Source organism: Natrix helvetica (genome assembly GCF_964273705.1).
Source record: "Natrix helvetica genome assembly, chromosome: 1".
In the NCBI taxonomy this organism is placed as follows: domain Eukaryota; kingdom Metazoa; phylum Chordata; class Lepidosauria; order Squamata; family Natricidae; genus Natrix; species Natrix helvetica.
This window is the reverse complement of record NC_138548.1, coordinates 206286234-206301315: the sequence shown is the minus strand read 5'-3', so window position 1 is coordinate 206301315 and position 15082 is coordinate 206286234. Positions and strand designations below refer to the sequence as shown.

General features: G+C 39.2%; 1 protein-coding gene across 2 annotated transcripts in view; it reads left to right on the top strand.

The window, feature by feature from the left end:
• Nucleotides 1-15082, top strand: part of COL5A3 (collagen type V alpha 3 chain) — a 134260-nt gene that overhangs the window by 56065 nt on the left and 63113 nt on the right. For both annotated transcript variants that reach the window (XM_081934690.1, XM_081934691.1), the window contains 11 exons: nucleotides 2293-2343; nucleotides 3062-3103; nucleotides 4874-4936; nucleotides 5158-5232; nucleotides 5863-5946; nucleotides 7627-7683; nucleotides 9502-9555; nucleotides 12946-12999; nucleotides 13095-13148; nucleotides 14807-14860; nucleotides 14942-14995. In XM_081934690.1, coding sequence (XP_081790816.1) covers nucleotides 2293-2343; nucleotides 3062-3103; nucleotides 4874-4936; nucleotides 5158-5232; nucleotides 5863-5946; nucleotides 7627-7683; nucleotides 9502-9555; nucleotides 12946-12999; nucleotides 13095-13148; nucleotides 14807-14860; nucleotides 14942-14995 — 642 coding nt within the window. The remainder of the gene's footprint in view (nucleotides 1-2292; nucleotides 2344-3061; nucleotides 3104-4873; nucleotides 4937-5157; nucleotides 5233-5862; nucleotides 5947-7626; nucleotides 7684-9501; nucleotides 9556-12945; nucleotides 13000-13094; nucleotides 13149-14806; nucleotides 14861-14941; nucleotides 14996-15082) is intronic.

Below are 15082 nucleotides of genomic sequence, written 5' to 3'. Positions count from 1 at the left end.
TATGGCATACCAGGGGTTGTAACACACACGCACACACACGCACACATATATATATATGTGTTACAACCCCTGTTATATATATATATATATATATATATATATATATATATATATATATATATATATATATATATATATATATATATATATATATATATATATATATATATATATATATATATAATGGATATGCCCATTACATATATATATGTGTGTATAAACACACACACACACACACACAAACACACACACACACATATTTGTGTTGCAACCCCTGGTATGCCCAAATATGGGAGGCAGCTCACTAACCCCCTTTCTGTCCTTCGGCTCATTACAGAGGACCATCCAGGCAGAAAACCATATTTTTATTTTTAATGTTGCCTTTTTATATTTGTGTTGTATTTGTGCTGATAAATAAGAGCCCAGGTTCAGCCCAATTCAGCCCATAAATAACAGCCCAGGTTCAAATCCCAGTAAGGGTATGGCTAGCTGATGAGAGCTAAATAGCTTGAAATAGATCTATACTCGTCTCCCTTTATTTATTTATCAGCACAAATACAACATGTATGTATGTATGTATGTATGTATGTATGTATGTATGTATGTATGTATGTATTTGTGTTACAACCCCTGGTATGCCCAAATATGGGAGGGAGCTCACTATTCCCTCTTTCTGTCATTTGGCTTATCACAGAAGACCATCCAGGCAGAATATTTGGGCATACCAGGGGTTGTAACACAAATACATACCCATTTCCCTGGCTCAGCTGATATATATATATATATATATATATATATATATATGTGTGTGTGTGTGTGTGTGTGTGTGTGTGTGTGTGTGTGTGTACATACACACAACCACATATTAAACACATACACACAACCACATATTAAAAAAGGTCACAAATATATTTTAATGAGTAGAATGGAGATGAGGAGGTATGTTGGTGCCCAAGACATATTTTCAGTTGTGTCTCCTGTCCATGATGCTCCAAACATGCCAAACTATTTCCCATGGGATCTACTACAGATGATTTTATAAAGTGAATGTTATGTGTTTAAAGAGAAGAAATTATAAAAACTGGGCTCTGCTGCTTCTCAAAAGAATATGTCTGTCTCCACCTAGATATTTGCCAAGAGTGCCCTATTTTTACTTGGGACTTAGGACCACTGAAACTCATATGACATTAATCATAAATGTTTATGAATGTCTTGTTGCCCCTATGCCTCACCCACTCTTTTCCCAATGGCTAATTGCCACCAGGGTGGGATGGAAACTTGGCATTTAAACCAAGGTTGACTTGCCCTCTCCTGGGCCTTCTGACTCAGTACGGAACCTGCTGTGCATCCCATGTTCCCATGATGCGTTATTTCTCATGGCAAGGATTTCAGTCCCACCTTCTGGGCTAAGAAATTGTTTTTGAGTATCATCAAGCATTTCTTTCAAGCCAAACGTAACTTTCAGCACTTACAAGGACATTCCTTTTTCTGGGATTCTTTGAGGGACTTTCCAGCCCAGCCAATAACCCTGATAATTCCTATTGGGTACTAATCAAGTCCAGCCTGGCTCAGCTTCTTAAGATCAGTCAGAATTGCCTCAGTGCTGCCACCTAGTTTGGATCAAAACTGGAAACCATTGCAAATTAAAACACAATAAATGTTTTTTTTTTAATCCAATCTTCTAGGATCTTTTTGCTCAAAGTTGTTGGTGATAAAAGAAAACTCAGTAAGATTTCATTCATAGGTGCTCAGAACTAATTGTAATTAGTAATTAATTTTATCCCCCCCTTTTTTATTTGATGCTATTTTGCCTTTCTCTTGCCCTATGCCTTTGGAGTTGAGTTTGCTCAAGGGACCAATTCACGGAAACTTAGTTTTCGAATTTGTTTCCAGTTTCTGAAGATGTTAAGTCATTTATTTGCTCCTATTTCACTCACCATGCATTAAGTCTGGAGAAGTGTGGGATAGCTCACTTTACAGGAGAGGTCACTGGAGATCACTTTCTATCTAAGCAACAGCTACCCAGTTCTCACAATCAGTCAACTCAGAAAAATCCCATGCTTCTTTCCAATAACTAACATAGTCCAGAATCAAATCCACCTTCATTTAAGGTACAGTAACTTGTTTCTGTTTGAATAGTAGTGTAAGATTTGTGGCTCAGTAAATCAGATTGAAGAAACAGTCATCTTGAATATCTTCTCTACTTTAGGAGGTTGTCTCCATCTACAATGCAGATTCTCACATTATCATAATTACTGGTCCTCATGGTGATTATTCTCTTTGTGTCTGTAGCAGCAACCAAATCTGAAGGGACAGAAAGGAGAGGCAGCGGTCGTTGAACCTGTGAGTAAGATATGCTTTCTGTTCTGGCTTTGCCAAAACCCATCAGCCTGGTTGGAGACTTAATTTCACCACAAAGTGTGGTGGCTTGGGGTTTGTGGTCAATTCCATTTTGATTCTTGGAAGGATAAATATCCAAAACTCTAGTGGTTTCCATGCAGTTGAGAGATACTAGGAATATGCTCTGGAAACTTGAGATGAAGCAATTGGATCTTGTATGAGGACAAAAATCCTGCAGACAAATACAAAAACAAACACTTACAAATATATAAGAGTGGGAAATCTGTTCCTTTATTGTACTGTTCCTGTTGCATTGCAACAGATTCTTAGTTGAATGTTTTGTATGGTTTATTATTGGCTGTGATATGCTGGGTTTTCCCTCCGATAAGTATAGATCACAATATAGTTTTCCCTTCTGAGGATAGTTAGCTTAATTGTGCCCGGAATCACCGGCATATCTCATGATAATATCTCATGGGTACAGGTGATCTAATTATGCAACAATTAGCTATCTCTTTTTCTATACATTCAACAAGCTTGTTACTTGTGCAGAGCATTCAACCATAAGCATGCAAGTGGTTTATTCCTCGGGTATTAAAGAATTGTTAGCATTTATCTTATCTTTCTTACAAGCGAGTGAACTTATTTCAGTGTTTTGAGACAACTAAATTCACATATAATATTGTATTTGGTTGTTAAATCTTTCTCCTTTCTGTTGCAGGGTATGATTTTTGAAGGACCAGCTGGATATCGAGGTCCACAGGTGAGAGACATAATGCATGATGACATCAGTTTTCCCAATAACTTTAAAGTTGTTTAGGAGGTGATCACCTCCTTCCTGGCTTCTCCCCCCCTTTCTGGGTGGGGAAAGAGGATTTGCAATAACACAATCCAGGTTGGTGCCATTAAAAATAGGATTGGGGAGAGATTTATCTCCATGTCTTTCTGCTCCTTTTTCTGCCTTTCCCCCATATGTCCTTAGATGGGAGAAACACAGGAATCTCTTTGAGGGGGTTGATTCCCCCTTCTCTGTTGGATTTTGTCTCAATCATAGATATTTGAAAATACATTTAATATACTGGAAACCTGCTTGCATGGCATGGGATAAATAGTTGAAAACCCAAACACAAACAGAGAGTTTTCAGGCAAAAAGATAAATGTAAACTTCATATAGCATGATTAATGCCCTGAATATGACCCACTGAAGTCTGTAGTTCTGCCATGATCTTGATGTGCCCCGAAACTCCCAGTATATTTCATGGGAATGGGCATATCTCTTGTGATTCCACCCACCCCAATATTTTAGCATGAAAGTGATAATACTCTTCTGTCTGTTTTGTTTTGCCAGGCAGTTGCAACAAGACATATAAAAATTACAGAACAGGGTATCTCTGAATGCGTTTGGAAATTAGATACCAACTTCTTGTGCTTGAACTGAGTTACAGCCCTCATGCTGTTGAATCCTGCAAACTTAAGAAACCTTCATTTCAGCCACTTCATGAAAGGGCTGGGGGTCTTTTTATCAGTCTATCAAAGATCAACCAGTATTCTGATCATTGAACTTTTAAACACTTCTTAATTTACATCCCCAATATTGCCTTCCTATAACAAATTATCAACGTCTGTGGAATAAAGACCATTTGTCCCTCCATTTAAACTCATTACAGGTAGTCCTCGATGTATGACCACAGCTGAGCCCAAAATTTCTGTTGCTAAGTGAGACATTTGTTAAGTGAGTTTTGTCCCATTTTACGACATCTCTTGCCACAGTTAAGTGAATTACTGCAGTTGATAAGTTAGTAACAAATCTGTTGAGTGAATCTGGTTTCCCCAGTGACTTTGCTTGTCAGAAGGTCGCAAAAAGGTATCAGGTGGCTCCGGGACACTACAACCGTCATAAATGTGAGTCAGTTGCCAAGCAGCCGAATTTTGATCACGTGACCATGGAGTTGTAACCGTGAAAAACGGCATGTCATTTTTTCAGTACAAAAATTGTGACTTTGAATGGTCAGTAAATGAACTGCTGTAAGTTGGGGACTACCTATATAAGGAAGTAAGCAAATGGGAGCACCTGTTTGATAAGATGGAGTTTTTTTAAAAAAGGCTTGAATTTGAGGAATTAGAATTAAGAACTTCTTTCTTCAATAAGGATCTGTTAATGTTTGTTGCTTACCGGTAGACTTCTTATAAAAGTCTATATCTGATACTTTAGTCAAGAAGTACAGAGTTTTGCAAAAAGTATAATCCGAGTACATCTGCAGAAGGAGACTAATGATTGATGTTAGTATCTAGGTGTATTATACGGTCTTTTCCTGTTACTCATAGGGAGGAAAAGGAAACTATGCGTAATTTTCAAACTTCATTGTCTGCAGCCTGATTTTTGGAACAGTCAGGCATAGTATTGTTGCTGTACATACATTTGACACAATGCTGGGTTTGGATATTACTCTGCCATGATGTTTCTATTTTAAAAGAAGGATTGTCTGTGAGGTTTTCTTCATTTATCTTAATTTTCTGCTGTTTCATTTCCCAGGGAGAGATGGGTCCAATGGGATCACCAGGGCCCCCGGGATTTCCAGGAGATCCCGGCGAGCGGGTAAGGAAATCACTATGTTCGAAGGAATGATAGTCTCTTCGATATTTCCCCCTGGCGATTTTTTGTCTTCTCTGAAAATGGTGGGTGTGGGGAATAAGGAATTGCTGGCATGCACCCCTTCCGTTTATTTCTTTGACAAGCCTCAGCTTGATATTGCTTTCTTTTAGTCCAACGACTTTCAAGAATGATTGACAGAGGTATCTTAACTCACTTTTCCACAGGGACCACCAGGCCTCCCAGGCCTTCCAGGAGCAGATGGGCTACGTGGACCTCCTGGGACAATGCTCATGTTTCCAGTAGGTGATGCAGTTTGGAAACGGATCCGTTTGAGAATATGAGATATGCATGCAGGAAACATCATCATCCGGTCCCTTTGAGAAACAGATTTAGCGATTTTCAATTTTAGTGAATATTTGATGTAAAATGAGAATCCTCTTTCAGTTTCCAGGGGCATTATTTTGAGTATATACCATGTGTTGACATTGATTATAAAATAAGATCCCAGAAGATAGGTTAGGTAAGAAACGGGTCAAGAGGAACTCACTTTTATGTGGCCAAATATCCAGGAGACACTTTTTTTGTGCTATGGAATGGATTTTGATATGGAAAGTTTGAAGACTGAGGAGCTAAGTTCAAATATACAATTCATCCCTCTCTAAGAACAGGAAAGTTGATAATCTTCAAAACCTGAACATTTTGAGTTTTCTACATTTTCTAGCCTTTTGGCACCAAATAATCATCAATATTTCAATTACTAAATGTGGATGATGTTTTCACTTAAAGATGCTAGATATGAAGATTTGTGGGGTTCTTTTTTTGTAGGATAGGTATCATAGAGATGGCATATTGCCATCTAGTTTATCTAGCCATAGCCTCAGTATTCCATTGTTCTCTTCCTTGAATTTGTGTTACTGGTCTATTTCCAGTTCCAGTTTCGTGGTGATTTGCTTAAAGGACCTTCAGTATCTTTCCAGGAGGCCCAGGCCCAGGCTATTTTACAGCAAGCCAAGGTAAGCATTGTGGGAAAATGTATGAATATGTGTGCATATGTTAAGCTTTTTTATCTTAAATCTTGATTTAAGTAGTCAACTTGTTTTGCTCCAGCATTTAATACCTCTCTCTCTCTCTCTCTCTCTCCCACTCTCCCTCCCACCTCCTGTCTCTCCCCCCCTCCTTCCTTTTCATTGTTTTATTTCTGTTCTGGTTAATGTTCTATATTCTTTTCAAATTCTTAATGCCACTCAGAGGTGTTGAGATATTTGAGCTTTGAAATGTGAATTATAGGTGAATAAATTGAAATAATAATATTGCAGGTTTTCAAGTGATTTCTAAATCATGTGGCTCATCACAGAATGTCAGCTAATCAAATTACTCAAATCACTCTCTTAAACTATTCATCTGCCTTTAAATCACAGCCTCCCAATTTCCTCAGTGAGGTTATGTTGGCTTCAGCAAGTCATAGTCAGAATTACTGATTGAACAAAATGATATTGTATAAAACAGAGAGCCAGCTTGAAATAATGGTTGAGGCACCAGGCTAGAAACTGGGAGACTATGAGTTTTAGTCCCAGCTTAGGCACAAAGCCAGCTGAATGACTTTGGGTACTCTCTTAGGAAGGAGGCAGTGGCAAACCACTTCTAAAATTTTGCCAAGAAAACAGTGGGAACATGTCCAAACTGGCTCAAAACAAACAAACAATGAACAATTAAATTTAGTTAACTGTGGGTTCAGCAGAGTTTTTGTCCCAAAGATTCTGCATTTATTTGCACTTAAATTAATCTGATTATCCATTTCAAGCAGTCTTGGAAGAGAACAAGCAAACTTGGAAGAGAGGAATCATAGAGGGTTAGCATCCCCTTTGAAGCGAATATAAAGCAAGAGTCTAAACCAGCACCCATAAAAAATGAGCCTCTCTAGAACTCCTGTTCGCTGATTATTTCACACTTTTGAAATGTGAAATCACAACAGTCCTCCCCCAACCTTAGAAGATATAAAACTTCAGGAAGTAAATCCAGCCAACTTTATAGTAATAATGGTCTTTCTCGATTTGATCATGGCATCTATGTTGCCAATTGTCATTCATGGCAGTATATGTTTACCTCAGGACGCAGCAACTATGTCATGCAAAACCTTTCCAACACTAAAGGTTTCCCATATTATTAACATTCTGTTTCAAAGAATAGTTTAGTAAGTCACACTAAAGCAGTTAAATCATCATACCACTCAGAAGAGAAACAAAATCTTCACCCACCCCAATGGAGAACTGATTTGATTGATTTAAGTTTTTTTTTTTAATGGTCCTAAATTAAATCTGCACCTGGCTTGAGAGTTCATTTGAAAAACAGAAGATCTTTTCAATAATTAATTTAGGTTAATGATGTAGTCATGCCCTATAATAAGATGAATAACATGCCTTTTCTCATTGATTTGAATCAGAAATTGGCTTAGTCAAAGCCAAGCAAAACCAAAATCATTTCAGAGCCAGTTTGTCCACGTCTCCACATTTAGGGGTATAACCAGAAGAAAGAAGATGAATGAAACTACCCCCAGACAAACATTACTTTTTCTCCCATTTTCACCTATACCTCAAGCCAGTGTCTTCTTGCCCCTTCTTGCTTACAATTACTCAATGAACCTCCCCAGTTCCTTTTGATATTATTACAACTCATCATTTTCATTCTCTTCTCAGCTTTCCATGAAAGGGCCTCCTGGCCCAATGGGACTCACGGGAAGGCCAGGACCACTAGTGAGTAAATGTGATTGTTCAAAGCTGACCCATACATTGAGAGTAATAGGAATTTTTAAAGTAAAGTTTTGAGTTTCATAACTCATCTCTGTGCTGTGAATCATGGTTAGCTTATTATTGCCTATGTATTGTATTTAGGTTGAAATGAATTATTCTTCAGCATATAACAGATTTCATAGGACAAAAAATACTACATGGCCCACAAGCATTTTTCTTTCATTGACATTGAAAAGAACTTTAATCTCTGGAAATTGTCTAACCCTATTTGTGGGCCAAGCTTCAAATGATCTTAACAATGTCATATCTGTGAATGTACAAAATTCAAGGACTGGGAATGGAATGTTTCAGAAAACTCCCAAGATATTTTATTTCCTCTCTAGACCGTGAAGTCTCAGGATCATGCCATTCTGGGTAGAGTTTGGCAATTTCCAGAAATTCTGTTCCCCTTTGGATCATGCTATACCAGCAATGGCGAACCTTTTTTGGCTCGTGTGCCATAAGTGGGGGGAGCGCAGGGGAGTCGTGTGCGGGCATGCTGCATCTATAATGCAATGCGCGCCCCCAGTGTGCATGCGCACACTACAGGCGCGACCACCCATTTTTTGCATGCTTTTTTCGCCCTCCCCAGGCTCCAGAGGCTTTATAGGAGCCTGGGGAGGGTGAAAACAGCCTCCCCTGCCCCCCGGAAGCCCTCCGGGGGCTTCAGGGACCTTCAGGAGGCTTCCCTCAAGCCTCCGGAGCAATCAAAACAACCCTCCGAGCAAACCGGAAGTGACTTCCCGTTTGCTCGGAAGGTCATTTTGAGTGCTCCGAAGGCTTCAGGGCCCTTCAGGACGCTTCCCTGAAGCCTCCGGAGCAGTCAAAACGAACCTCAGAGCAAACCAGAAGTCCGTTCCTGAACTTCTGGTTTGCCCGTAGGGCTGGTTTTTTGTGCTCCGGAGACTTCAGGGAAGCTCATGAAGCCTCCAGAGGGCCTCCGGGGGGGGGGGGGGGAAGACTCTTTTCACCCTCCCTAGGCTCCTATCAAGCCTCTGGAGCCTGGGGAGGGTGAAAAATGGCTTTAAAAAAGGGTGAACTCAGCTGGCCAGCGCGCGCATGCGTGCTCGCCAGCTGACTGGGCAGCGCCTTGCGTGCCCTGACAAATGGCTCTGTGTGCCACCTGTGGCACGCATTCCATAAGTTCGCCATCACTGTACTATACCTTCCTAAAATAGCATGGCCAAGGGAAGAATTTGTATGTCTGGAAGGAAAAAAAATTGAGTTTTCTGAAACATATCGTTCCTGAATTGCTACATTTTGTGTATTTCTATATTTGCCCTTAGATATGGGATTTTTCCCATGCACAGAGAAGGGGGGAGAGAGAAAATATATACAATGCCCCTCTATACTACATTGCTGCTGATATCCGATAATAGCAGTTCACACATAGAAAATGAATTGACTTGGGCAAATGTGAATCTACCAGTGATAGAGCTGATCTCATCTTTAGTTTTTATTTCCTGCTCCAGATCATTCCCACAAATTTATTTTAGGCTGCGAAACCACAACTCCCCATACTTCTTTATTGATGAATAGGTGTAGAGTGCGTAAACACCATCATTCCATGTATCACTTTCTGTTAGAGGAAAAGCTAATATTTCCAGGAGTAAAATGCCTGAATTTTCCTCATATGTATTACTTTGCTGATTTTTTTTTATAGAATTAACAGATAGAATAGTTCTGCTCCATTAAATCCTGGATGTATTCACTATGGTTGGATTGTTCATCTTTGGAATATTCTGGAAGAAATTAATCAATTTTAAAATATGATTTCTACAGGGTCTACCAGGAAAATCAGGACAAAAAGGGGATTCGGGTGACTCCGGACCCCAGGTTGGTTGCTGAAGATGGACAGGAGGGGCTTGGGCTATGCTGGTAGGGAATTCTGGGAGTGGAAATCTAACATCTCTGGAGGACACAAGGTTGGTAAAGTGTGAAGTATAAAAATGCCAGGCTGTCCAGTCTCTCTTCCATTCCGGCTTTCTTATCCTTTTCTCTTTTTGTGCCTTCGAGTCAGTCTTGACTGCTGTTGACTGCCTGGACTAATCCCTGCAGTTTTCTTGGCAAAATATTATCAATGGCTTGCCATTGCTTTCTTCTTCAATGAATGACTCAAGGTTAACAAGCTGCGTTTGTGGCCAAGGTGGAACTAGAACTCAATCTTCTGTTTCTAGCCTGGTACTTAACTGATACACCAAAAGTGGGGAACTATGGCCCCTTTATGACTTGTGGACTTCAATTCCCAGAGTTCCTAGACTCAGGAATTCTGGGTGTTGAAGTCCACAAGTCATAAAAAGGCCATAGTTCCCCACCCTTGCATTAGATCAAAGTGTCTCTCCATTATTCTTGCACTTGTTTATTTCCTGCCCATTTTATAGTTTTGTACCGTATACATATCTTTCACACTAAAATTTCTCTAGCCTGATATATTTACTTTGCCCTATTATATTGTACTCTTCCTTATTGAACTGCATAAAAATTGAATCTTAATATGAAATAAGCAGTTTTGCAATACAGATAATAATTCATCCCTTCCTTCCCCCAAATTTGGAAGGTTCACTGTCTGTAGCCATTTTAAGCATGCTGATCTTTTCTCCTGGCATGCTCAAATGATTAGGTTATCCTTAGCAGACAGAATGCTGGCATTGGTAGCAAAATAAGTTGTGTCTTTTTTCCATCAGTTTCTTTTTTCCTTCCCTCCCCATTTACCATTTACCATTCATGGAATAAAAATACATTCCTAGGGTACAAAATTATTAAAGAAATATAGGTCTTTTGCAAGATTTTCTTGGTATTTTATCTATTGTGCCCTCATCCTACCACTGACTGATATAAAATTATTTGTGATATATTTATTTATATTTATACACTATTTCAGCCTTATCCTCCCCTTTGAGACATTCAAAGAAATGTATCATAAAATGCATTCAGAGAAAAAGAAATGAAATAAGATGAAACATACAGTAATTTCAGATCTTTGACCACCACTTGTCCCAGGATAAGTAATCTGTAGCTCTCCAAACAGTTCTCAGGATCCCTAATCCATGGACATATCTTATAAATGGAAATTGAGAATTAACGGAGAGGACAATGTCTGGAAGGTCTCCAAGTTCTCTTCTTCTGATCTAACATCAGAGGGGGAATTAATTAGCTTAGTCTTTCTCAGGAATATGCTCCAAATATTAGAATTCCCAATGAGGAAGACTCCACCTTCCTGAATCAAAAGACTGGGATACACACATGAAGTCTTTCTTATGGGTCTGAAGAGCTAGGCATTTATAGAAATAGTCTTTAAAATCTTCTCTTTTTCTGGAATAATTTTATTATGTAATAACAAATGTAATGTAATTGGTGATAAAAGTTGATACTTTAAATGTTGCACTCTGGAGTCCTCTAGGAATTGGCATACTGAGTGGCAGGATGATTTTTTCTCCTGCCAACGAACAGCTGACTTTGCTGCCAAAACTGGCTCTTTGGTAGCACACTGCCGAGATTTGAATGGAAGCAACTAGGAATGACTCAAGTCTATGCTGAGTTGACCAGAGGTGGGTTCTCCCGGTTTGGCCCGGTCGGCTGAACTGGTAGTGGAATTCAGGCCTGGGTTGCAGAACTGGCAGCGACCTAGGCCTACCATGCCCCCAAACTGGTTCTTTCGACACTGCTGGGCTGCCACCATTTTGTTTTTAGTGATTGTGCATGTACAGTTCACTGTAAGTTGTTCTGCGCATGTGTGAAGAACAATTTACATTGAACAGTGCGAGCACAGCGCATGTCTGGCGTGCGCAGGGGTTGCTATGGAATATCAACTTCTTTTGTCCTTGTGAGGAATTCCCTATGTTTTGTTGTAAAAGTCCAGCTACAGTATAAAAGAAATTTAGACTATGTTAAAAATGGAAGCAACAATAAAGCCATATCAACTTAATCTCAAAGCCTTCTTGGAAGCTTTTGAAAAAAATGCTTTTCAATACACAAGCTCTGAGTGAAAATATGGATAGAATGTTTGATGATTTAGCCACAGTCATAAATCAACCTAAGGATGATTTAGCTGCTATTAGTGATACAACTAATAGCAGCTAAATCAGACTTCCAGTTGGGTGGATTGGAAGTCAGTTTGTTGCTGACAGAACTGAAGGAGAAGGAGCTTTGTTTGAGAATTGCAGGTCCATTGGAGAAGGCTGAAAGTGGTATGAATTTAAAAGGCTTAGAGATGGCAGTATGGATCAGTGATGGACTGGGCTTTCTTAGGAAAACTGTTGGAGGCTATGGACAACAAGTGGTGCAGAAATATAACAGAAAACTGACTTTGGGGAATGAGATGGAATTGTTGGGAAATGTCCCAGTTATAATTTAAGGGGAAAAAACTTTATTATTAAGAATCAGTCAAAGATGGAGACAGATTAGAGATTAGAGATTATGATTGCAATGGTCTATGGAAGTTTAGAAGCTGTAGTGGGCTTTCTGCATGTGAAATAGAATAATAGATCGTTAACCGAGGATTTGAAGTTTAATTTTACTAGGTTTACTTGTTAATTGATTTTTTTTTTCAATAAATGGATGATAGGTCAAATTAGTTGGGAACTAATGGTGTAGCAGTTTATAGATTGCAGACCTGTTTTGCAAACTATTATTGTGGAAATATATTTATCAATATTCAATTAGGGGGCAATATATGTGTATGTTTTTTATGAACATTTTTGTTCTTGTTTCATTTTTGCTTTGTATGTTGTTTTGGTTTTTTTAAAAAAAAGTTTGTATTTTAACTTTGGAAATAAATTTAAAATTTATCAAAAAAAATGTTGCATTCTGGATCAGTAATTGTTTTGGGTCTTAACATAGCAATAACAATAGCACTTAGTCTTATATACCACTCCATACAGCAGCCGCTCTTTACATATACCACTCTTTATAGCATATTGCCCCTAACAATCCGAGTCCTCCTTTTACTGACTTTGGAAGGATTTAAGGCTGAGTCAACCTCGAGCCCATCAGGATCGAACTCCAGACTGTGGGCAGAGTTAGCCTGCAATGCTGCATTCTAACCACTCCACCACCAGGGCTCCTTACAATTTTCTTCTTATCAGTAGACTAGAGCACTTAAAAGGTGTCCAAAGATGAGATTTAAGTCAAGGCAGATCATTTCCCCAATAGAGGTGAATTTTCATATGAAAATAAACAAATTCATAGAGCAACGATTGGTCTCATTTATTTCAATTCTTGTTACAGGGCTCCCCTGGGATACAGGGACCAATTGGACCCCCAGGAAAAATTGGCAAGCGGGTAAGGATCAGAGATACATGGATGGGTGCCAATCTGTAGGAATGCTTTTCTTTGCCCCCTTTTCTCACTCTTTTTCTCCTTTTCATTTTTTTAAGGGTCGTTCAGGAGCTGATGGTGGCAGAGGACTCCCAGGAGAAACAGGACCCAAGGTTTTCTAAACTTTAATTGTAGAGTGGAATTCACACAAAGGAGGGGAAGAGAGCCTTGAGATTCCCACTCCCATGGTGGTTTGGTCTTTCCTGCAATAGCAACACAATAGTGGGGTGCAAATAGAGCTGAATAAAATGTTGCTTCCACTTTTGTGTTGAATTTGGCACATTCAGGAGAAATTTTCATCCATGTGGTATGTATGCCACATGAAAATCCAATTCCCCCCCCCTCGTATTTTGTGATTGTGGTTCTTGAAACCCTTTCAGAACTCAGAGGAACTCATGCAGGAAATTAAGAAGAGTTCCACTGAATCCAAAGCAGGCCTATCTAAGCCATCTAGCTTCCAACATTTGGCCAGCCAGGCAGTTCCACAGGTACACAAACAGGGTAGGAAACCACAAACTTTCCCCATTGTTGGTTCCTAGGATCTGGTATTCAAATATATAATTCCTCCCCGAACATGAATAATGTTTGAACTAGCTCACTGGCAACACATCTCCTTCCTTGCCAAAGCCTTCAAAGGTAAGAATATAGAAAATGATGCAATTTGCCAACCTAGCCTGCGATTTGTCAGCAGCTGTCCTGGATTTTGTCCTGTCCTATCTTTATTTTTCAAGATAAAGGAGACTGAAACTGGAGCTTTTTGCATATTAGTGTGTGATTTATCATTAAGTCATCGAATTCTCCTGTGTGGCCTTAAATATGATAATAAAGGAGAGAATGTAGAGGATTCAGTGTGTGTTGAGTTTTGTGTGCACAACTTCCTCTGAGCAATTATTAAATACCGGGATAAAAGAATCAAAAGCTTTGGAAAATATAAGTGTGTGTGTGTGTGTGTGTGTGTGTGTGTGTGTGTGTAGAGAGAGAGAGAGATTGATTCTAGTATGTGGAATAACATGACTTCAGACTTTTGTCCCTTTCATACCACATAATGCTTTCAATTTTCATTGCTCAAAAGAAAAAATGCAGGGATCCATTCTGCCCTTCTCCCATCAGATCTTATAAAAAAATCTTTACAATGCAGGGATTGGGACTCTGTGGTATTCCATACATGCTACAACTGAGCATCCTTTATGATTGACTCTATAGAATGGGGTCAGTGGAAGTTGTAGTTCAACAACATCTACAGAGTCTCATTGCTGACAAAGTAAGTCAATACTACATTTAATTTCCTGCATATTGCAAAAAGGGAGATGGGAGTGAAGCTGGTGTAGTTCATCTGAATTGAAAGTCAAACCACAGAATTCCTGAATCTTATTTGTCTCAGCTGTTAGCCTCCAAGACATACATAGTCACAAAAATAGCAAATCCTTGCCTCTGGTTTACAATCCAACAAATTTAAACCTCTTTTTAAATGTTCAAGTTTTGCTTCCTTCCAAATTCTGAAGCACCAATGTTGCCTGTCAAAACATGGCAAACTGATCATCAAGACAACATTGTCCTCCCCATCATTCTGTGCACCTATTTCTTGGGTATAATTTAAAATTTATGTTCTGTGAAAATGTATTTATCTTGTAGGATTGTGCTAAGGATAAAGAGCATTGTTGCAGTAAAATTAGGCATGCAAAACTATCTATCTACTTATCTATCTCCTAGCCAAAAAACTGGTCTATTCTTGTCAATTCAGTACTCACCTGCTTTCCCTCCTTTTTTCTAGGGTGACAGGGGCTTTGATGGTCACCCAGGACTCCCTGGAGTAAAGGGACACAGAGTAAGAATACCCTAATATCTATACTTCTGTCCTCTCTTTAAGCTACCACCAACATTCACTCCCTACTTTATTGCTTTGCAGGGAGATATAGGGAAGCCAGGCCTACCTGGACCTCCTGGAAATGACGGTTCTAAGGTACGCATTGAATCTGATAGAATATTTGTAGCTCAGGGTTGAACTGTAGAATCCTTGGTACTCTCTGAGCTTCATTGTTTTCTTGCA